Genomic DNA, 25,576 nt, shown 5'->3' on the forward strand with positions numbered 1-25,576 from the left:
TAAACATCACAGGTTTGAGATTCACGGCCAGACGGCTCAATCACACTCACACACACAGAGAGACTGTAGCCCGACATTGGCATTGTTTCTGTTTGTAATCCATCCAAATGCTTGTCTAGGCTTCCTCTACTTTTCAGTTCAGTTGTGCTGGCAATTGGCTTCAGCACCTAGAGCGTCTGACTGTGGGTCAGTGTGGGCATAAGGCTGAACTCCCCTCACCCAGTGCTGGCGGACCAGGGGGCTTTTCAGGAGATTTGTTCCAGTTTATCTGCATATTTCAACTGGCTTTAGTGTGCTGCTAACTGATAAAATGCTGCCAGTCTCCCCGAGCTCTGCCAATGCTGAGGCTCACTGACCTTACACTGAAGATTCCTTTTGAACGAGGGGGAAAATGGGGGAAAAAGACAAAAAAATAAAGGGAAAAATCCAGGCGGGTGGTAAGAGGCTCCAAGTTTTATCATGTTGGGAACAAAAAAACAGAGACGTCAGAAGGGAAGGTTCCCTTTCCAAACACACATGTGCATATATCCACACACACGAGCATACAAAATACCAGCATCACAAGCTGGTACCAGCATGGCTTCATAGATGATTAAGTGTAACAGACAAGCTTCTCTATGTCTTGCCATCACCCACCTGCACAAGTTAAACCAGCATAGCTATCATAAAAACATAGCCACACACCGTGTAAAAGGACTGTGTGTGGGAATCACAAGTAAAACCTAAAATCAACTTTATTTTGCGGATCAGCCAGTGGTGCCTACAGGGAAACGGCTTAATAAACATACTAAATATTTACTTAAAAATGCAAAAAGAATAATAAAATAAATAAAAATGTGTGTAAAGAGAGGGAAACTGTGCCTTAAACAAATACGCAGTAAATTAGTTTGATCAGATGCCAGACACTGAGATAATGTTAATGCTGTGGGACAAATTCAGAGCACCATACTTGGCTACACGTCAAGTTGCTTAATGGTAACCATCAGAAAATGAAACCATCTATCTCCAGTTAATCGGTCAGAGAAAAATCTTGCTTATGATGACAAAATATTTTTGTTCTTTTATTATGTTTTATGGTGCACTTCTCAACAGCAAAAAAAAAAATAACTGAGGGTGGCACTGATCTGGGGAAGAATAATAATTGTAACACTCAAGGGAGGCTCAAAACAAGATCCATAAAAGGTTGCATCACAGCTCTCCATAACTGTAGGAGATAGGTAAAAAGCACACTCATTTGAACTTGTAACAAACGCCATGCACAGACAAAAGTTGACAGTTCAATGATGGTTCACTTGGATAATACCCAACCCACCCTCACCCCAAATCCAGATTACAGTAAAATCAGGGCAGCATTGTCCTTGCTACAAAAGCACAACTGAAAATATCAAATGGCATTTTATAATACTGTCAGGCAGTATACCATCTCACGAAGCCGAGTCAAAGTATGGGCAGCTCTTCATCTCTTTAGTGCAGGGGTGATGGCCAGGTCAACCTCATCATCTCCCTGCTCTGGATTATAGATTATAGCTGTAATCCGGAATTGAGGACACGCCTCGAAATACTAAAAACAACCAAGGCCAGAAGGACAAACTAAAGTATTTGAAAACATTGATGCATGATTAAAATACACATATTTAATAAAAAAGCACAAGGATTTCAAAGGCTGTGGCCTTTATAGTAGAAATCAGTGACTTTATGATGAATGCCTACCTGTTCAGATGCTACATTTCCTATTTTGTATCATTTGTGGATCAGTAGATCGTTTACAACATTATTGAATGCAACTTGTCAGCTAATCTGTTTTAAGGAAGTAATGAATAAGTAGACTAGTTTTGAGTTGACCTGACCCAGATGAATGTGTTTCTCAGGGGATGTTTACATGAAACACATTCCTGTATATTTATAAAAATAAATAACATGGATGAGATGCAGCAGATTGGAACTGGGGTCTCAAAACAAATTTTAAAAGTTGGAAAAATAAAACAGTGCAGGATGAAGCCATAATTTATGATTAATTTATTGTGAAAACTAACAATACTAATTAAAGCATCAAAAAGAAAGAAAGAAAGAAAGAAAGAAAGAAAGAAAGAAAGAAAGAAAGAAAGAAAGAAAGAAAGAAAGAAAGAAAGAAAGAAAGAAAGAAAGAAAGAAAGAAAGAAAGAAAGAAAGAAAGAAAGAAAAAAGAAAAAATTATATCTTAAAAAAAATTAGACAATCAACTAGTCAGTCATTGGAGTCATTGTAACCTGTCCCTATCCTAAATACTAGGATAGGCCTGAAGCCGAATACATTATTTAGAAAGGCACGGATAAAGGCATCCAAGCGAAAAAAAAAAAAAAAAATTCTACCCAATAATAAGAAAAATATTCAGCAGACACTCCTCGTGTTTGCTGGATAACAGGTGAGCCAGGGGATAGCACAATATTATAACTATATAAAAAACACTATAATCACTAGGCTATACTGAGTGTGTGAAGTGAACGAGTGTAAACTTTATGAATGAAATGAGCACAGTGATTGCAAATAAATAGTCACATTGCCGTCTCTTCACGTCTCTCAGAAATCAAAGCCTGCCAGGAGATTTATCAATTAAAATACTAAATCATACACATTTTCTACTATTTGATAAATGTTTTAAACCTTGTAAGATATGATAAACAAATGAATATAAACTCTGTGAATGAAGTCGCAAATCAAACAGCTGCGTTGCCGTCTCTACTCATCTCTCAGAAATAAGAGCTTGAAAAAAGTGATATCAACTAAGATACTGGATGATTGTCTTGACATAACACACAAAGTTTATCTAGAAAATAACATTAATAATAAACGTTATTTTTTTTCTTTTATTTAAAAGGGACCTGCTATGTCCCTCTTTTCAAAATGTAATATAAGTCTCAGGTGTCCCCAGAATGTGTATGTGAAGTTTTTTTTTCAAAATACCCCACAGATCATTTATTATACCATGTTGTAAATGCCCATTTTTTGTGTGGAAGGATAAAGATGCTGTTTTTATGCATGTATCTTTAAATGCAAATGAGCTGCTGCTCCCCACCCCACTTCCAAAAGAGGGCGGAGCCTGTATAGCTCATGCCTCGAATATTCTACCAAAAACTAAAACATCTGTTTGGTTTTGATTACACACTCACGTGACATTACAGTTCTTCATCATCATGAAAGTTTATTATCTGTATGTTTTAAAGCCATATCAGTCTAAACTTCTGATATATTACTTTCTGAGCACACACACATCTGAAGCACGTGCACAGAAAAGCTGTCTGTCAGCGCGTCCCGTGAGTATTAATCTAAGTTTATTGTGCTAAACCTTATTGTGCTTAAACTATCAAATACACAAAGTTCACATAAACACAGTTGGTTTTGTCTGTGAACGTAAACAGCAGGGAAAGAAATCGTGTATATTAGATCTGTGTATTAAAATAAAAGCAGCATAATATACAGTACCTACTGCTATATGTTAATATGAATCAAACAACAAAAGAAAAACAGAAAATAACTCACTGCTCTTGATTGAACTTTAGTAGATTTAATAAGAATACATTTCTTACTTGAATGCTGCTGTTAAAAGATCTGCTGAGGGGATAAACATGGCGGACTGTGTACAGGGGTCTAAGCAATGTGATGTCAAATTGCTAGAATCTGCAAATGGCATGTTCTGAGACACTGCTTATGATTTATAGGTATTAAAAAAGAATGAGTGGATTTTTTTTACCATTATAGGGTGATTGTGTACACACACTGCCCACACATTTATGTTCAAAGTCCATGTAAAAGCAAATTTTTCATAACAGGTCCCTCTATAACCTTTAGAATGATTGTTTATGATATTTAAAGAAAACTTATGAATATAAACAAATATTTTATTTATACAAGACATATTTGTTAAAGCTGCAATCCGTAAGCTTTCCCTCTTTGTCGCCCTCTCTGTTTGAAACCTGCAATTGCAGTTATTTGCGGAATTATCATCTTTACGTGGGTTGTGCATCGGCATAGCTCCTCAGCGTGGATGAATCTAATGTTTGCTGTCAGTCACCACATCAGTGGTGGAATCACAGATTCTACATCTTGGAAGTATGAACAAAATAAGAATTTTCACCTGAAAATGTCATCTGAAAAAGTAAGTAACATGTCTGACACTTTTGTTCTGACCAACTGAGAAAAAAAAGCAATAAATCACGCTAACAATGGTGATTAAATCTAACGATCGCTTAGCTCGGATCATGTCAAACCGTGCAAATTATTATTATTGTTATACTTTGTTGTAACAACATCAGCATTGCGTGACTACTTGTATTTAGTGTGTGTCTGTAGATTTCAATGCAGTCTGAAGTAATTGCTTTTGACTACGGTGAATCTCCAGTTGTCATTGATGATTGTCATTTGGATCTTTCTGGATTACAATCCGCCATCAAAATAATAAGTTTAATTATTGCAGCTGCTGTGAGAAAAGGCTATAAATTATCTGCCGCCTGTAGCATCCAGCCAAATAGCTGGGACTCCTTCTCTATGTAAACAGACGTGACGTAATGACGCAAAGACGAACGGCTGCATGCTCGTATATCCCACGGAAACCCACCAGTACCATCTGGATTAGGAAACATTATTACAAGCTTACCATTGTGAATCAGGTTAAGGTAAGGAGAGAACACTGCCTGTTTATGTACTTGCTCAAAAATTGATTTTGAATAATTTTTAACCAAAAAAAGTTACGGACTGCAGCTTTAAATTAAAACTATGAAGGAAATAGACTGCTCATGTAATGTTTTTCTTTTTCTTTTACAAACTCGCCAGACACATACAGATACTGGCTTTGCTGCACACCCCTACTTAATACCATCTTTCACATTTTTTGGGGTATTTTTACATTTTTTAGTCCACAATAACCATTTGATATCTTCTGAACGCAGACACCAGGATACTACAAATAAGTACACCAAATTTTGACCAATTCCATCCATAGTAGGCCATTATAACTAGAGAATCATTTGAGGTGGCAATCTTTTCCTTTAATGCTATGATGTCCTAAAGCAGGGGTGCCCAATCCTGCTCCTGGAGAGCCAATGTTCTGCAGAGTTCAGCTCCAACCTGCCCCAACACACTTGCCTGAAAGTTTATCCTGATCCTGAAGACCTTGATTAGCTAATTCAGGTGTGTTTAATTAGGATTAGAACTAAACCATGCAGGACCATAGTGACCATCCAGAAAGAAGTAGTAACCAAAACAGATTTGGTTACCAATAAATAAAGGGTAAGATAGGTGGAAAGCGAATTATGATGCAGAGGTGTTTGCTTACCTGCTGAAACACGAGGGCAGTCGTTGAGCATGGGGTCCACCAAAGTATCCAGGGGCTCAGAACTTGACACCCAGTTACAGCAGTGCTGTGAGAGGGAAAAAAAAAGGGAGAGGGAGACAGGAGCAAGCAATTAGGTACCTTAGAGACATGCCACAGTGACAGTTTCGACTGTTTTTGTTGGGAAGGACCAGGCACATCGCTGGTGGCCCTCCAAGGGATGTTTGCTTGGCCTAGTGACCTCGCCAACCTCAAAATGCCATCAGCCGGATCCTGAGAGACCATCTCTCGACTTACTCTTCAATACAGAGCGTTTGTCTTCAGCTAAAACAAGTTTAATTAGGCATGTTTGTTTGAGAAAATCATCATACCCTTAAGCTAATACTGTATGCTGTTTTTACTTAGCGCATGCTGGCAGAACGTGCATTATGGAAACAATCGTATTGTTTAGATGGGGTGCAGTGTTGAAAAAAGTTACAAAGGCATGCATGGAAAAGCATGGTCTGAAGATAAGATAAAACAAGCTGAACAGAAGACAGAGAAATTCAAACGAGATTAGCGTATTGCAGCTGGCGTCCTTGTGAAGCGCTGCTTATCTAGGGTTGTTTACTTTCACAGACATAGCACTGTCAGCCATTACCACTGCCAAGGGGACTGTGACCCACCCATCCACACAAATATGGACAGAAAGACAGACATATACCCACAAACTCAATGCTATCTAACCCTCAACCAACTCCCAAGACAACATCCCATGACAGAGCAGACGATTCAACCACCCCAGACACCCCACAAAAGACTCTCGCATACATAAGCACACACATGACAGAGCCCCAGGTCACATCACACCTCAGCCTGTCAACCTCCTTCACCTCTGAGCCTTGTGTCACCCCAGGGTTCACCACACTCCCACCCAACAGGGACCCTGTATGGGTGTGTGCGTTTGACTAAAAGGGCAGGGGTATATATTGGAAAGCACAGGAATTTTTTGATTTTTAGTTCCATCAAACTTTTGCTCATGGCATCCTTGGTCAACTCTTAATAATGTGTATAATGATAAATCAATTCAAGAAACAAAATGATTATGAGGTCTGGTTTGGTAGTGGTTGTGAAAGTGGTGTTTGTGGTTTAGAGTGCAGTTAAGACTTTGAGATCCAGTGGATGACAAAAGTGTAAACATTAACAATAATGCAAATACTTCCAACAGGAAGTGGATAAAGAAAACACCCACATTAGACAAACTGGGATGCACAGATAAAGATGCTCTTTAATACAGTAATAAGCCTCAAGTCCATTTTTTACAATGATTTTACCACAGTTAAGTGGTGTTCTTAGGCACAGTGGAGTGCCTAAAATCATTGGTACGTTTTACATACTACAGTTAAAAAATTTGGGGTAAGTAAGATTTTATAATATTTTTGAAAGAAGCTGCAATTAACTGTATTTGATCAAACAAACAAACAAACAAACAAACACACACACAAACACACACACACACATATATAAAATATATATATTTTTTTTTCATCGCAATTAACTGCACCCTTTTGTGCGATTAATCACACTTATCATGAAATTAAGGATATGTAATTTATCTTGTGATTCATTGAAGTGTGATTCTCACTAAACTGTATTTTCAACTGTATAAAGGACACCAAATAACCAAATGATATTAGGAATCCATATAATAAATGTATGCACACCAAAGAGCTTTTACAGAAGAGCTTTTTAGAGCTTGTTTACATTTTAGACATGTCAAGTTCCAGCAGAACCACATGGAATTGCCAAAACAACAACAACAACAAAACCTAAACCGACCACCTTGACCTGACTGCATATACCTACTACAGTATACGGATCCATTCAGAATTACTAAACACAGCAACACATACATGACAGATAAAAATATTATCCTGCATGTGTGTGGAAACAATGTACTCAATGTACTAAAATGTGTCTGTGCATAAATACAATGTGTGATCTGTGTGTCGAGAGTGCACATACAGGGTTTGTTTGCACATTAATATAACAGACTCAGACATGCTTACTGTATGTCTCCTGTATGTCGCCACAATTGCCTTTACCTTAATTACAATCTGTATCCACCAAAACTTTACTAGCGAGACACTGGTTTGCTATATTTTCAGCCCAAAACATAGTTTGCGTATCATCTGGCCAGTGGTCGGATGTATTGGCGTTTTGCTGTATTTCACACAGCATGAAGTGAGGGCTTGCGCTCCTCAGAAGCAATCACAGAATATGACAGAGCTCGTGTCAGTCCCTGTTATCTCTGCCAACTCTGAATGGTTTTCTTTACATTAGCACTGTTTTGGACTGATTGTTTCAATGCATTCGCTTACTCGATAATTGGACTGAAAACCTTTCCAGACTTAAAATGATCTGATGGCAAACAGAGAATTTAAATTGGGTTAAAGGGTTAGAATAGAAATTTCCACCTACAAGGGTTACAGGTGTTTGTGTATATATAATTATATATATATATATATATATATAGTTCAGTCACGAAACTCTAGATGCCGCAGGCTGATGGGTCTTTAACGCAAGCTGATGATAATTACAGCATTAACATTAACCAAGCTGATTGGTCCATGTCCCTTCTGCAACCAATGAGCTTGTTGCACACATTTAAATGGCTGATTACTTCACTATAGCAGTTTGCAGTGTGCTTCAGAGTTCCTCTAAAAACCTCCACCTTCCCCAGCTCCACCTGTATAGATCTGCTATGGGTTACTGATATATGCTATTTGTGCAGCAGCACTATGTCTTACTCGCAGCATCGTATCACCCTATGTATTGGCAGTAGCAAGTTCCTGTACTCAATAATCAACAGCAGCAATTCTGCAGCATAGCAGATCTATTCCACCAAGACCAAATACATACTTACATATATACACACATATAATAATAATAGTGATGATATGATAATAATAATTAAAGAAAAAAAGAAAAAAAAAACAAGAAACAAACAAACAAAAATATATATATTTTTTCATTTATATATATATATATATATATATATATATATATATATATATATATATATATATATATATATATATATATATATATATTTTTTTTTTTTTTAGCATGCAACAGTTTCAAGCTCAATTACTGCTGCAATATGTAGATGATAAGTCATCCATTCTTTTGGCATGTTTTCCTTACATACTGCATGACACAAAGTCAGAAAAAAAGCCCTGTGCCATGGCTCTGGAGTTCTCCTCTCATTTCTCTTGTCTTTATTCTCCTCTCTTAATCCTGTCAATCGCCTGCGTGCCTGGATTGGGGGAGAAGACAACTGCCATTGGAATGAACAGGCGTGCATTGTGTATTTTTAGAATTCCTGCTGCCCTAGTTGTGCACCATGGAGCCGGGCCAGTGAGAGGAGCGCTCCCTGACTGCTGCATCAAGTGTCTTATTGTACAATCTTAATTCATGCCGTCTGGAGAAAGATGTCAGCTGGGCTGGAAGCAAGGGCAGGAATTTCAAAGACTGGAGTCCCAGCCAGAGTGAGTGGCAAAGAGGCGGGGGGTGGGAAGAGGCTTCAACAGATTTGTCAGGGCTGGCTGATGCACCAGGATGAGTTTTAGATGAAACAGAAGGCCAAGGCCACTATGTAAGAGGATGACATAGCTTTAAAAGAAGAGATAAAAACTGAAAGAATAGTGGAAGGATTTTTTGGGATAGAGAAGCTGGGTTGAACACTTGGAAGTGCTCCAAAAATCTGATTGCATGTGGTTGTCTTGAATAGCATAAAAATTACAATTTAATCCCTATATATCCTCGTAATATGTCCCTTTAGCTAATAAAGCATTTAGTAGAAGTGTTTTATAATACAAGTAAAAACTAAGAATTAATTAGACAATTAGGATATGAACAAATATGCTTTTAAGCCTTTTGTTTGTAGTCAAGTAGAGGAAAACAGGCTTTCATTTAAGTGTTCATCTATTCACCCTTAAGGGTAAAGGGCTTTATTTCTGGCACTGCAGTTAAGGTGACTCCTCAAATACAGTATCTACCTAATTTTGAATGTAAGAGTAGGTGCGGCCATTTTTAACTTGAATGTGTAAGGGTTCCCTTTTCAGTTGTTTCCAGGTATATGTGCAAAAACATTCATCAAAATAGCGTAAATAGTTTTACTGCACTTTGTTATTCTTCTAGCTATTTACCCATGAATCTGAAGTCTTACACAGATAATAGCTTACTTCTGCATTGTAAAGTTGGATACTGGGAAGAAAGAGCCTATAATTGAATTACAGATGGATCAGAAACCAGTTTATCTGCCAGTCATCAAAGTTCAGCTTTTGCAACAAATCCACAGAAAATGCGCTGTGAGCAAGTATGTAGTTCACGTTATAAGTACATTCAGATACAGAATGTAGGTATACCTTGTGTTTTAACATGATGAAGTATTAAAACACTGGGTGAAATGAGCTGGGTGAGTTTTTCTGAATGCTCTGCGATAGATGTGTAAGGAACAGCCATCACACAAACCATTTACGCAACACATCTAAATCCCATCCCAGCTGAAGCCGCACAAAATGAAAAACGACAAACGGACACAAATGAGCGATAATCGTCTACGGCAAGGCCCATCAGCATTAATCAGGGCCATATGGTTGTGGTATTCCCGACTCCTCTGGGCTGGGAGATGGGGTGCTGGAGCATGGTGGGACTCTAAGCGGTCTCCTAATGGCCCAGTTAGAGAAGGTAAACGGAAGACAGGTGTTGGATCCCGCTGAGAGAGCTATCTCCTACCTGCACGCACTTATTAAGCATCCCTGTGCCTGGCCTCTTATCCTATAGCTGGCCTTTAACATGCCGCATTGTGCTCAATCAGTTCTAGTCGCACTGTGGTGCTTCACACCCCAGCCACTGTATTCTACAAGACAGACGAGTGTCTTGAGCAACATTCTGCCATGTGTACTCGGAATTACACTGTAAAAAGGAACTGTTGAGAAAACTCAGATTCAACGCAACCTAATGCATTCAGATTTTTAGGTCCTCAAACATTTGTCATGGAGTATAACTGCTTTGTTTTGTCAGTTTGAATTATTTTATAGGTCACTATATAATCATGACACTGTGGTCATTTTAGAGATGCTTTATAGCAGAATTAAATTTTGTTTGCATCATTGATCATTATCTTCATGTTTATCACTGTAAAGCTGCTTTGAAACAATCTGTATTGTATAGAGTCCATTCTCTGTAAACCCTAGAGATGGTAGTGTGTGAAAATCCCAGAAGTTCAGCAGGTTCTGAAATACTCAGATCAGGCACCAACTACCATGCCATGTTCAAAGTGACTTAAATCACCTTTCTACCCCATTCTGATCGTCAGTTTTAACTTCAGCAGATCATCTTGATCATGTCTACATGCCCAAATTCATTGAGTTGCTGCCATGCGATTGGCTGATTTGATGCATTAATGAGCAGTTAATGAGCAGTTAATGAGCAGTTTTAACAGGCATACCTAATAAAGTGGTCAGTGAGTATAAATAAAGGTGACTTGACACTTGACACACAAACCTCAAGAACAGTGACAATCAACAAATGTAAAAAGTTGAGCTCTTCAATCAAAACACAACCAGTGTTAGGGACTTTGGAAATGGAATATGATACAGATTACAAGTTACCCTATTTAAAATAATAATAAGTAGCGTAACTATTTCAATTACTTTATTAAAGTAATGCAACTGATTATATTTGATTACTTTTTGACTACTTTTCTTAATTTCTAACAAATGTTTTCAACTGTTAATCATTTTCAAACATTTAAACCAGGCGAGGTTAACCTCAACACTAATTACTGTCAGACTTTCAAAATACTTCATCACTTGAATTAAGATTCTAATAAACTTTAAAGCATAGCCACCACAAAATCAGACCTTAGCACCTCTTTTTACTTTGAGATTGTTCTGAGGTTAAATACAGATTTAAAATCATAACAAGTTTAATACTTAGTTAAAAGTTTAAAAGCTATGATACTGTTTTTGTATCAAATCAAATCTTTGCTATGACAGGAAACACTGATATCTAACAATGGTTCGAAAAAAAAAGTTAATCTTAAAAAAAATAAAGCATTTACATAAACCCAAATAGGAAATAAACAGTTATTAAATAAGCATGTGTTATAATTCTGTGTCCTAAACGCCTGAAACATTGGTGTCATATTTTAGAGCATTCAGTGTAATATAGGATAGAAATCAGTGAAACAAATTAATATTATCCAACATATCCTAGCTTTTTACAGGAAATATTCAGATGTAAACCCCCTTTTAATCATTAACATTTTCACTTTTTTAGTAACTGTAACTGATTACAGTTCCATTTATTTTTGTTATTAAATTACGTTACTTCTCAACACTGAACAAAACAAATAACTAACAATAATGACAATAAACATAAATAAATGTTTTACACAATTTAGTCATGCTGCAATGCATTCTGGGAACTCACAAACCCTTAACATTTCAGAAATATTGTTCAGATTGAAATTCACAAAATTGAGCTGGGACAACATTTGAGGAAATTCTGTTGGTCTAACATAGGTTATGTAAAAATTCAATTTTTTTCTAATATTTGTGACTCAAAAGGTCCTGTAAAGTGGAATATACATAGTTGCTACAGTGCAGAAGAGAGTAAGTGTCTTCTGTTCTGCTGCTGTGTGAAGACTGTCTATCTCTACTAGTACATAATAGCTTGCTGTGTTTATATTTTTGTCATTTCTCTTTCCATCACTACAGCTTTCCAGCTAGTGCAGGTATTCTCACGGACAATGGATACTTCTTCAATATGTTTTTCTCTTCTCTCTCTATGTCCTAGGAGATTTTCTCTCACTGTTTCTTCCCCTTCAGTATATACCTCTGCTTCCCAAGAGACTCTCATCCTCCTCCAGGTTGCTCTGTTTATGTCTGTCTTTCCCATGTCTTCCCTTCCCCCTCTCTCTCCCTCACATGCCCTTAGTCTGACCCATTATCGCCACATCACCTGTCCTACTGTGCTCTCGTCCTGAAAATCCCTCCAATTCTCGGCTCTCATCCTTCCATCTCCACCTCCCTCAGGAGGAAAAGGGGAATTACCACCCCCTGCACGAAAGAGCTCACGATTGTGCAAAGAACGGAGCATCACCTCCGACAAACCCCTACAGAGATGCCTGCCTGGCCAGAAACAGTGATCTCAAACCTGAATAATGTCCAAATCATGATTGCTATGGACGTTACAATGGAAGGGGATAGGGCCATGACCCTGATTAAAGACAGGTCTACGATGGAGACACAGGCAGTGGGAAAGCCGAATGCCTTTACACAACTTCGTCTCCCAATTTCTGCAGGAGTAAAATAGGATTAGGGGGTTAACGGGAGACACGAAAGGACTGAAAGTGACTTTAACATTCCTAAAGTGAGAGTCCACCCTCTGGCTTCAATTAATGGGATGAATGAGATCTGAAAATCAATTAAATAAAATGCTCGACCTCATCTGCGTTAATCAGGCCCTCTGACAAATTAATATTTTGGTGTCCTCAATGTATGGCAGTACTTGTGAGTGTGTGCATATGTACAGTATAAAGTCTTTTCTTCTGCGACTATAAATAATCTGTGTAAGTTACTTTAAATGAATAGATCCCTAAAAATTAAAACCATGCCATCATTTACTCACCCTTGTGTCTTTTTAAACCTGTATGACTTTCATTCCTCTGTGGAACAAAAAAAGATGACTTTTTTTAATCCATGCAATGAGATAGTCCAATGTTGTTTGGGATGGGCTTTTATTGTATGTGCAAAAACTTGAAGAAATAAAATACATGAGGGTGAGTGAATTAAATTTATTTTTTTGGTGAACTAACCCTTTAAAGCAAGTCAGTTCATTCAGCGGCCAATATCCATAACATCCCCAGGCAGCTACTTCCTCTACTTGAATGGGGAAAGACCGAAATCTCATGTTTTTTAAGGTATTATTTTAAATCAGCAATATTTTCTGACATCACTGGTATCATAAATGTTGCATTTTTATATAAAATCACACTAAACAGCTGTATATTTCAGGCTTTTGTAACTTAAAGGCGGGAATTTCATTACTACATCTGTCATATCAAGCATTACCAATATTCTCACATGAATTGTTCTGCGAGTGGTCTGTCTCCACGTCCTTATGTCTCTAGTGTATGTCACACCTCTGGAACGTATAAGAAAGAAAAAAATGAACGGCAACGTGTTCCTATTTTTGATTTACTTATTATTCAGGGCAAAAATCACATAACAGTCCATTAATATTCAAAAGAAAGAAAGAAAGAAAGAAAGAAAGAAAGAAAGAAAGAAAGAAAGAAAGAAAGAAAGAAAGAAAGAAAGAAAGAAAGAAAGAAGACATAACTTGACAGGATGAAAAGGATGAAGAAAGAGCCCACGACCCAAAGACAAACTACAACAGTCCAAAAAAAAAGAAATCACCAAGGCAAACAAAAGGCAAGCAAACATCTGACGGAGCAAAGCAGATCAGCAAAGACAAAGGAATGAAAGACATTTTTTTTTCTGGTGGGCTGGGTGGTCCGCTGTTCATGGGGAAAGCGGGCGAGAGACGAGGGCGTGTGTTTGCGCTTGGCATTTGCATGGCTGGCTCCCCAGTAGCCCTGGCTTGGGATCCATTCTCTCATATTTATGTGCATATTGAGTGTTCCCAGGTGTTGTCTCTGGACTCGAGGTCATCGCTGAAAGGGCAGCAACTAAATAAAACTGACATACTAACAGAGCATCTGCCTGCGTACGGCAACGTTTGGCTTTGATTTCTTATTGACATCTGCCCAAACAGACAAACAACAGTGTGGGATGAAAAACAAACTATTGGCTTTCCATGACTCCTGCTTCGGGAGTGTATCTGCTCGCTGAATGAAATGCCAGGCTGTTTGAGCTGAGCTGTGCGGCAACTATTGGTGGTGTGATTGGGAACATCAAGGTTTTGGCATATTTGGGTTGATGGGATATCATACCTCTCTGAGCCAGTCCTGAATGGGCTTGTTGGCCTCCTGGTGCCAGACGTTATGGACAGAGTCAGTCATGGCCACCAGACGAACACGATTCTTCACTTCTGCTTCTCGCTGAATCATCTGAAAGAGAGAAAGCGATATTAGCACATAGCATATGATAGCATTGTTTCAATAAAAAGCTACAGCATTATGCAAATTTATGATGTTTTTTAGTTTCTACTAACAGAAACTAACTCTTTAGAGTATCATGAACTGTCAAAGTCACAGTAATCATTCAATAACTATGTATTAGAATTGCATGAAAATACTATCACATATTTTCTGTCATCTATGCTAATGTGCTAAACATTACAACAGGAATACAAGGTCTGCAATGCATTCTTGATGCTATAGTCTTTACTGTAAAAAAGAACGTAAAAAAACACTTCGACATGATAAACACATGTGAAGAGGCACTTCTTTTCATCCTCGTATTTTAGATTGTGTTCAATCCAAAGGAGTTAGCCTGTCATGCTAACTATTCCATTCAAGATAAACGGCTAGAGAAAAAGGGCCGGTCTGACAACAATAGGTTAACAATCACTTTACGTGATCCATTTTACAGGAGCTACACCTGGCCTGGTGCTACATCAAAGTGTCCATAGTCATTTTAATACATTCCCCAAGCCCATTTAAATTAGAGGGACTGTATAGAGATAAATGGAATCTATTAAGGCACTAAGGACTAATACATCACACCGCTGATAAGCTTTTCTCAGGAGCATCCTCTTAAAGAAAAAGGGGAGGAAGCACATGGCGGCTCGCACACACACGTACACACACACACACACACAGGCATACACAGAGTGACTGAAACACGCATGGATAAAATGTCTTCCTGTTTCAATGATACCCAAGAGGCCAGCAAATTCAACCTTTTAAAAACTACTAAAAGTGTCAGTTTAGACAGCATTTGGACTTTGGAAAGCTAACTATGTACGTTCTAGAAATACATGTTTCTAAAAATCATGGTTCCAAATATGCTTGAATAAAAACAGAGCATAGGATGTTCTAGCAATACTGTGCACTTTGGTGTCCTATAATTATTTTAAAGTATTAAAGTCCCCCTGTAGTCAATAATTCTATCTTTTAAAACTCATCTTTGATCACCAAAATTACATATTTAAATGTTTTTCCTGTGAAAACAACAACAACAACAACTTAATGCCTTAAAATAGCTTGAATCTAACGCTACACATTTGCTTCATTTAGTATGAGCGGTTCTATGAATATGCTAATTAGCCCCGCCTCCACTCACTCGCACAAGCTCAGAGATCCACTAGGTCAACGCTGCACAATGGTATCGCGGACACATAACGGTAATTAAAATGATTAGCCTTTTGCTTGATTACATTATCAAACAGCTAATAACGTGTTGCTATTGTTACACAAACCATGTTCCCGTTCTTCATCTCAGAGTCAGACAGACTGCCTTCTAAAAATACGTATCCTTAGAAATGCTTTGAACAACTTAGAACGTCAGTGGAGAAAGCATAACATCACAATACACCCTCATTATTGCTAAATCTACCAATTTTTCATATCAACCGAAAAATATACTGGGATAACCTGATAACCCTTTTCTTGAGACTCCCTTGTGCGGTCAGTTAATGATATGCTAAAGCCGCCGGCATGTTGATGTGATTGGTTACAAGGTAGTTTGTGACGTCTCAAACACCATCGATTTCAAATTGAAATCTTTAGATCACTGCCTTTTTTAGGAGAAATACTCAGCAACAGTGTTGACTTATGAATTTGCACATGGTTTGCCTGAAAGCATATTAAAAACACCACATAGATATATAAACAACATTAAAACCTTGATTTTCACCACAGGGAGACTTTAAAAGAACAAATTCCATAATTTCTGTTGTGAAACTATTAGATGTGTTAGGTAACTACTAAGAAAGGACAGGGACTTCTAACTTATTTAGCAGGACAAGAAAATAATCTCATGTCATTTTAATTTTTTTCATGTATTGTTGTGTTGACTGTAGTTCAACCATTAAATGTTGTTATAGAAATGCATTTTCCATACTAAGCATCACCTTTTAATGTGTCCACTGAAAATGAATGAATGAATGAATGAATGAATGAATGAATGAATGAATGAATAAATGAATGAATGAATGAATGGTACTCTCTTGGTGGAAAGTACTGTATATCATTACGATGCTGATGCTAATATAGAAATGTTATGTAAGGTATTTAAATTACATAAAAAGGCTGTAATGGTATTTAATGACAGATTTACTCATTCCATGACAAACGGCCTGCCAAAATCATGTAAACACAACCTCAAAGCAAGCATGGGCATTGGATATGATGAGGAAAATGACAGAGAGCAGCTTTGATGTGTGTGAATCTGTGATGTTTTCCTTTGGGAAAACTGAAACATGTGTATTAGATTTACACCATCACACTACTCTGATTGATGTTCTTCAGTGACAGTCTATGTGCTCCACACACGCTGTCTGCAACCGTCTTATACACACACACACACACACACACACACACACACACACACACACACACACACACATATAGCGCCCATCAATGTAAACCTATAATTCAAAATGCCCCGTGGGCAGAGCCAAGCAAAGAAATTATTAAAAGAACATATGAACCAATGAAAAAATAAATAATTTACTGTCAGGCCAATCAATGTAAGGGAGTGATTGAGAATGGCGGCAGGCACAGGAAAAAAGCTTTAAAACACTCGTAATCTACATTCCTCCGTACATTAGCTTAAGCATTATAGCACCACGTGAGCCGATCTCTCAGCTGGTCTGTACCCATAAAAGAAAGAAACCGGGCAGCTGTGCTCATCAACCTCCTGCCCAGAAACAGCGCAAAGAAAAAGCAAACATGTGGAAGTACTTGTTGCACTAAAATCAACAGAGACAGATGTTGAAACATTTGCTATCTCACTTCTGCCCTTTTCTTTGCACTTGAGCATCTGGCTTGAGGAGGAGAGACGGGGGAAGAGGTGAAAGCGCGATGAAGGAGCAACGAGACCGAGATGACATCCAGCCTTCGAGATGGAACGAAAACATCACTCCTTAATTTTCAACACAAGTGTGTTAGCAGTGAAATTTGCATTTTCTGAAGAAAACAACAGTGCTTGAATGGCAGCAAAAGATTAGTGTTAAAGTTTTAGGCTCTGTTGCATCAGTTGTTATGACTCTCAATACATGTCTTTTCTCAGTCGGCTGCTCACAAGAATCAACACTTAGTTACTATGCAGTGTAAAAGTAGCTGTAAATGGTTAAAAGACAAATCACAATTCAGTATGCAAATAGATGTAAGAAAGAATGCCAGTCGCAATTCATTATGCAAACACTAAAGATGACATCACATTCTTGTATGATATTGTGAAGGCAGTGTGCATTAATGACTTGCAAAATAAAACCAATAGTGAATGTGAGTATATATATATATATATATATATATATATATATATACACATATATATACAGCTATGGAAAAAATTAAGAGCCCACTTAACATTGATTTCTGAACTTGGAGTGGTCCTTGGAATTTTTTCCATAGCTATTTATATATATATATATATACTCACTATTGGTTTTATTTTGCAAGTCATTAATGCACGCTGCCTGTATATATTAGTTCATGTTAGTTAATACATTAACTACTGTTAAGAAATTAACCTTATTGCAAAGTGTTACCATACATATATAACACTTATATATAACATCTTTTTAAAAAAATATATATATTACATTTTAACAATATTTCACAATATTACTGATCAAATAAATGCAGCCTTGGTGAGCAAAAGAGACTTGTTTTTCAAAAATATTAGGTTTGAAGAATATCAGCTCAATGCTGCCTTGCAAGTACTATAATAAAGCCAACACAACTCTCATGGGCAGGAGTTGGTGTAAGCTGGTTGTTTTTATATTTTCAGGTGGTAAATGGTCAGCCGTGACATTCGGTCAAACAGTATCAAGGACTGCCAGCAGGAAACCTCTGAAGACAGCAGATTTCCTTTCCTTTTCTCCGGATAAGCTCCATTAAGACTGTTCTCTTCATCCGTCTTTTGCTACACAGCCCAGTTGCTATGAGACCCCAATCAGTAGAAACCCAATTAAAGACACAAGGATGATTTTGGACCAGCTAGCCGAAATGGTCCTTCCGATAGCAGCTAAATCCTGTAGCTGATGAGGACAAAATACCCCCGCTGTCATATATCCTTGCCCCCCTTCCCCCATTCTCACTCTCACTCTCTTCTTCTGCTTGACCTCTTCAGTGACCTCTACTGTAAAATACAGCATTTAGCACTTTAAGTGGCTTCACGTCACGTAGTGAGCTAATTGCTCGACTTCAGTTGTTCAAAATCGCATTTTCCTTAATGAAACTGACCGCAATGGAAGAAGCTTCTTTATTTGCCTCTGCATTTTGAACACAAAATAGTGTGAAACACACACACACGTGCACACACAAGCAAAGTGGAGAGTTAAACGATAAGGCGGGGAGGCGATTCTCGTGCAGCGATAAATACTCAGCCATTTCAGCCGTCCCGGCGACAAAAGCGAACGCTCTTCATGAGACTTACATGCAAACACACAAGAAATAAGACAATTATTTAGGGCTTTGATAATTACGTGTCAAAGGCAGTGCAAGTCACCAGATAATTAGGTGAGAACTGAATGGTAATCCACAATGGCGTCCCTGGAGGCAGGGGAAAAAAACACTCAACACATTCCCAGAAGAATGAGGGAGGAATAAAGTAGCGAAGAGATAAATAAATAACATGGGCTTTTAAAAAGAAACGTGCTTACCAACAAATAGCACCGTGAAAAAAGCGGCAATTACCATGGTGAGTGAAGACAGAACGGACGCACACACTCACACACATGTGCACGTGAATCCAGATGCAGGCTGATTCAGGAAGCCATGCTGTTAGCATCGGTGCTGAGTCCAGACTAATGCATCCAAACTGCTGCCATAATCTGGACATCCCACTGTGTGGTAAAATGAAGCTTAAATATTTGATTGATTAACTGTCCAATTACAACCGGTGAGAGAGGGCCAACACTGCACATAGATGCACAGCACGCACAGCTACATACATGCACATCCACACAACAGCAGTATGTCTTGGCAAAAGTATACACTGGTCCTAAAAAAAGTACTTAGACACTTACAGTATAGCTACACTTAAGACAGGATCTAACATTAGATAACAGACTATCAGCCCAAACTAGATCTACTGTACAAACAAATGATTTTTTTCCCAAATTAACGATTACTTTTGAACCAACTGGGGGAAGTTGTACCAGCTCTGTGTAAGTTACAACTTAGCCTAGTGTAAATGAATGCTACCTTAGGACTTGCACACTATTAAATATTTGAGTTTTGCACCGTTAAACTTGGTGGAAAAAAAAAAAAAAAAAGAAGCACAGATTAAATAAATACTTACAGAAGCCTCTGACCTGGATTCATGGCTTTTTGTTACATTTACAGACTTTAATGCTTCAGACATATGAGGCAAAAAAAAAAAGTTGGCATACTGTTGCTCCTAAAAACATTTAAAGGTGCCCTAGTGTTGAAAATTGAATTTACCTTGGCATATTTAAATAATTAGAGTTTTGCACATGGAAATAACACCATTGTTTCCTCCTTCTTATGTAAATTAGATTTTTGCGAAACACCTCTGAAGAACAGGCGAATCTCAACATAACACCGACTGTGACGCAACAGTCAGGATCATTAATATGTACGCCAAATTTGGCATATGCCAACCCGTGTTCAAGGCATTAAACAAGTCAGTATTAACATTTGGAGCAGCACAGCTGAATCATCAGACTAGGTAAGCAAGCAAGGACAATAGCGAAAAATGGCAGATGGAGCAATAATAACTGACGTGATCCATGATAACATGATCTTTTTAGTGATATTTGTAAATTGTCTTTCTAAATGTTTTGTTAGCATGTTGCTAATGTACTGTTTAATGTGGTTAAAGTTACCATTGTTTCGCGGGGAAAGCGAGCATTTAAAGGGAACGCACTCTGAATCGGCACATTTATAATGATGCCCCAAAATAGGCAGTTAAAAAACTGAATAAAAAAAAAAAATCTATGGGGTATTTTAAGTTGAAACTTCAAAGAAACATTCAGGGGACACCTTAGACTTATATTACTTATCTTGTGAAAAAGCATTCTATGGCCCCTTTATTGAGCGTGACGTTTCTAGCTAAATGCTCTACATCAGACTTCATCTGATCTTAAAATATAAACCAGTACCGTGATACCAAGTCGGTACTGAAATTTTAAAAATGTGATGCGCTATTGAGTGGATTCGTAAACACCTCTGATTGGCCTTTGTGTTCACGCGCTCATCAGATATGTCTGTGATTGGCTACAATGATCAACGCATGGGAGTGTTTGAATTTGAAAGCGTTTTGTCCAGTCTGCCTGCTTTCAAACACTTCAGTATGTATCTATGTAAGCACTCAGTGAAGAGCGTCATTGATGTCTATTTACAACATGTTTTTAAGCGTGGATCATTGTAGCCAATCACAGATATATCTGATGAGCATGTGAACACAACTGCCAATCAGCGGTGTTTACAAATTCACTCAACAGCGCTCAGTCTCACATTTTTAAAATTTCATTACAGACTTGGTGTCAGTACTTTTGACAACACTACACCACATACATATAAAACTATAACAAATTTGATTAACATATTCCATGATTATGCATTATAATTAAACTGACATTCACAGCTATTCAACATTACTTGTGTTTACACATTGAATAGCTTCTTATATCTATTGCATTATCATAACATCCCAACAAAATGTTTGTAAAACATGCCGACTAAAAACATACTGACTTTATTTAAAATAAAAGCTCTTTTGGTTTGACAGTTCAGTGGTGTCAACTAGCTAAACTAATCTCAGTGTCCTTCACTAGAGTTGTGCTGACCCCATTAAGACCATCTAACCTCTGGAGCCAAGAGGGGCTCCAAAGGAGGTGGAAAGTTTTGGCCTTTCTTCATTCTCCGAGTCCAAGAGGGCACAGGCCAGGCCTCATTCCTCTGCCCCCCCGCTCGGGGCTGAGAAAACAGCGGCAGCTGCCCTGGAGCTCCGACACCCTGCACAGGAAGAGACAACACTTGCGCCTTCCCCTGCTTTGAAGCCTGGGCCTCAGCGCCTGCCCGTCCTTTGTCTTTGGAGCAGGAAGGAAACCCTAAGCACCAGGACACTATGAGGCCCTGGGGAGGCAGCGTGTGCGTCGGTGTGGATATATCTAACCCCTGCTAACGTCCAGCCAGGAGTATATTCGTAAGGTACGTGTGCATTTATAGGCGCCACAGTGGAACTCGGCGGGCGTTTTTTGATTTATGTACACTAGTAAGTGGAGAGCGAGCGGCGATAACTTCCTCTTCTACTTCCTGTCGCTGAGTGGAACGCCACGTGTGAGGGATGACATCGTCCAGTGTGTTGTCCAGGAAAGGTTGGGCCAGAATGGGGTATCAGTGGACCTTGTGAGCGGAGATGGGGCGAGTAGGCGACGCTCCATGGACAGACACACACACATACACACGTCAGCAAAGGCGGCCGAGGAAAAGGAAGCCGGGTAAATATTTACTGACACAGCACAAGCGCTGAGCGTTTGACACCTACTGGAAACAAAAGCGAGAGGATAAGGAGCGGCGTGCCAGGAAAGGCAGCGGTGCTGTGTCGAGCTTGCACTCATGGAAAACAAGAGGAAAGAGGGAAACATGGGGGCAGGATGAGTGAAAGAGCAAGTGAAGGGGGCACAGGGGTGGGGTGCGCTTGGGCATCAGTCACTGTCGAATAAAGGCCACACACAGGCGACTCCTGAAGCTTGCGGCTCTTTGAGGCATCATTGACGGTTTATGCTTCAATTACCAAAACGTACTGTCCATACTACCATACTACCATGTCAATAAAATCATTTTAATCAAACATTCTAAAGAAAGCAGAGTCCACATCACAACTGCAACAACAATGTCACAGAAGAACAATATCATTGAATCACAACTTTTTTTTTTTTTCTAGCTGATGAACAATAAAAACACTGACAGCCAATCAAAATCCACCCGACTTTAAAGGGCACGAGCATTTACAGCAGCAGACAAGAAAACTGCTAGACACACTTATAATATACAAGCCATTATCATGTTTTGATGTGGACACTAATATAGTTATCATTATAGTGGGCCTCAACTCCTAACTGATATGCTTTAACTTCAAATTTCTAACATGCCGAAAACATATTGATAGAGAATTAAACACACAGATAGTGCACCAGCAGAGTGTGTATGTGTGCATGCATTTTTGTGCTCATCAGAGAAAGAGGGGCCCCGGAGCAGCTGTGCCTGGCACAGGGCCCATGAAGAGAAATCTCAGTTTGGATGATAAAAGGCTGATGGGGCCCCTCATTTTGGACCCGTTCTGCATTGATCCTGCAATGCCTTGAACCCTGGAGAGAGAGCGGAGTCTGCACACTGTACCGACAAGTGTGGGAGTGCGTATCATCATGGCAAAACTCTCCTTTTGTGTCTTCACTCTTTGTTTGCATCTTCACATGTAGTGCAGCTCATTCAGCCGGCTATAACTGTTGGTGGGCAGTTGTTGATTTTACATAGCTTAACAATTGGTCAGATGCCACTGATACATGTCTATTTTCATGATAAGGTTATTGAAATTCCAAACTTTCATCAACTACAATTGTTTTTTTGTTTTGTTTTTTTTTTTTTATGTAATTTTGACAGTTTATTGTTTTCAAACATCATGATAAGATTTTTTAATGTTTTGAAAGAATACACTAAAAACAATAATACTGTGAAATATTATTACAACTCTATTTCAATGTATTTTAAAATGCGATTTACTGTTGTGATGTCAAAACTGAATTTTCAGCTGTCAGTATAGAGGGTATGCATTGACGTCACTTTCCCGCCGGAATACGCTCCCTCAGCTGGACCGAGTGGCAAAAGAACCTGCTGCATGACTGGATTTAATAGGGGAAACTGCGAAAACGTGAGTAAAACACACAAATACACTAAAGGTTGGGTTCGAAAGTGTTCCTTAAAACTTGTCAAAGAAACCTAATCCATGGATATTGACATGCAGCCAGGAGTCGTGTTTCCTGACATTTATATGGGTCTGATTTCAACGCTGGGGAAAAACTTGTATAGTTTTTGTCAGTGTTTTTTTTATTTATTTTTTTTTTTATAACACTCAATTACACAGAATATAAAATGGTAAACATTTAATTAAAGAGTTGTCAACACAATATATAACAATACAATTTATACGGTATGATTTTACCAAAATCCAACAATTACACAAAAAATGATAACTGCGTATCCATGTTTCTCTGCCTGGAGTCCAGTTGTTTCTGTGATCCGTTTGCTTATTTTTTCTGCAGCTTTCAGTAGTCTTTAAATAAATACCTCAGGTTTTGTGTCAAAGCTATTTGTACAGTCAATCACAAAGCTCTTTCCCGTTTTGGATGTGTTTTGTGTGTTTTTCGCGGCATTCACGCTTTAAACCAATGCTGCCACTTAGTCTTTGTGCCACTCAGTGGGCGGAACCGCAATCATAACGGTCGACGGTGACGTCACATGCATACCCTCTATTCCAGTCTTCAATGTCACATGATCCTCCAGAAATCATTCTAATATGCTGATTTGGAACTGTTGAAAATAGTTGTGCTGCTTAATATTTTTTGTGGAAACCATAATATTTTTTTCTTTGATAAATTCAAGAGAAAAGCATTTGTTTTAAATATAAATCTTTTGTAACATCATAAATATATTTGATATCTTTGTTATCAAAGATAACTTTGTATCTTTGTCACTGTTGATTAATTTAAGGCATTTTTATTAAATAAAAAAGGGTTACACTTTATTTTAGTGCCGTAGTTATATTGTAATTACTAAAATAAGTACTAAGTATCATTAATTAATTATATGTACTTACTATAGAGTTACAGTTAGGGTTAGGTTTAGGGTTAGTTACTTGTAATTATGCAGAATTTACTGTTATTACTATAGTAAGTACAAGTAGTAACGTTTAACTACGGCACTAAAATACAAAATGTTACCTAAAAAAGTATTAATTTCTTTTAAAAAAAAATTGAATATGATTTCAAATAATGTTTCCATGACCTTTTATATATTTTCATGACATTTATAGGCCTGGAACATTTAAAACATTTCAAAGTTTCCTAATGACAACATGGCATTATTTAATACATTGTATTTAAATTGTATACAATCAAAATTATCTGTACCAATAGCATGGCTATGAAGTATAACAATTAAAATGTACTATTCAATTGCAGGACTATTACACAATTGTACAATTCCATGTGCTAATCTTGTAGTGTTCAAATATGTCACATATAAATATAAATCATTCATATCTGTATCATTGTATCTTAACTTCATGTCTATATTATGGTTAGGATTAGGAATGATCAATTCCTAAGTGCTTCTAAACACACTGCAAAAATGATACAAAATAAGTGACAAACATTATTTTTGTGGTACACAGATGTCTCAAAAAGACAGGTGAAACCCCAGCAGCTAATTAAAGTTGCATGTTAATTAGGGGAGATTTTACTTAAGAATGAACAGTACTAGGTGCGATCACAGCAACATCTTCGAAACTGTGGATATTGTGCTGGCGTTGAAACGAGGGAACAGTATATTTCAGAGTGTGTGTATCAACAGGGCAAAACCCAACTATGTGTCTCCCTCAGCCTTTCGGCAGTGCCATAAAATAGAAAGCTAACCTCAATATTTCCCCTCTCTGTGCTGGGACTTGCTGGCCCATTAAATTCTCCTTCCCATGTGTCATCCTGCACATTTCCACCATGAAATTTTTGTATAATTAAACTTTCTTAATGATTTATAAGCTATAATAATAGCCGTAAGTATTTTTGAGCAGGTTAAACTGACACCCTGTAAGTGCACATGTGGGGCTGACCCCGTTTTAACAGAGTTTTGGATCATTGACTTTCCCGGCTGGAAGAATGAGGGACGGAGAGGGATGGAGCGAAGAGGGAGACGCAGCTCTGTCATAACTCAGACGCCCACTGACACGTACAGGCTGGGCCTCGTCAGCCGGGGGAGGTGAGGGCCGGTTCAGGCAGACGGTGGGAGAGACAGGGGTCAGGCTGCCCGAGGTGTTTACAGGAAAGCCCAACTCGCCGTCAGCGCGC

At 38.2% G+C, this 25,576-nt stretch overlaps 2 protein-coding genes across 7 annotated transcripts in view; one reads left to right on the forward strand and one right to left on the reverse strand.

The window, feature by feature from the left end:
• Positions 1–25,576, forward strand: part of nr2f1a (nuclear receptor subfamily 2, group F, member 1a) — a 143,524-nt gene that overhangs the window by 78,445 nt on the left and 39,503 nt on the right. Inside the window, exons 5-6 of one of the 3 annotated variants that reach the window (XR_010896926.1) lie at positions 17,302–17,423; positions 18,277–19,800. The gene's annotated coding sequence lies outside the window, so the exon portion shown is untranslated. Of the gene's footprint in view, positions 1–17,301; positions 17,424–18,276; positions 19,801–20,008; positions 20,125–23,265; positions 23,386–25,576 lie in introns of those variants that run through there. The other 2 variants (XR_010896927.1, XR_010896928.1) reach the window with 2 other exon arrangements.
• The window catches only part of arb2a (ARB2 cotranscriptional regulator A), a 198,276-nt gene that overhangs the window by 54,397 nt on the left and 118,303 nt on the right, over positions 1–25,576 (reverse strand). For all 4 annotated transcript variants that reach the window (XM_067407216.1, XM_067407214.1, XM_067407215.1 and 1 more), the window contains 2 exons: positions 14,310–14,426; positions 5,309–5,393 (listed from right to left, as the gene is read on the reverse strand). In XM_067407216.1, the coding sequence (XP_067263317.1) occupies positions 5,309–5,393; positions 14,310–14,426 (202 nt within the window). The remainder of the gene's footprint in view (positions 1–5,308; positions 5,394–14,309; positions 14,427–25,576) is intronic.

Source organism: Chanodichthys erythropterus, chromosome 13 (assembly GCF_024489055.1).
Source record: "Chanodichthys erythropterus isolate Z2021 chromosome 13, ASM2448905v1, whole genome shotgun sequence".
Classification (NCBI taxonomy): domain Eukaryota; kingdom Metazoa; phylum Chordata; class Actinopteri; order Cypriniformes; family Xenocyprididae; genus Chanodichthys; species Chanodichthys erythropterus.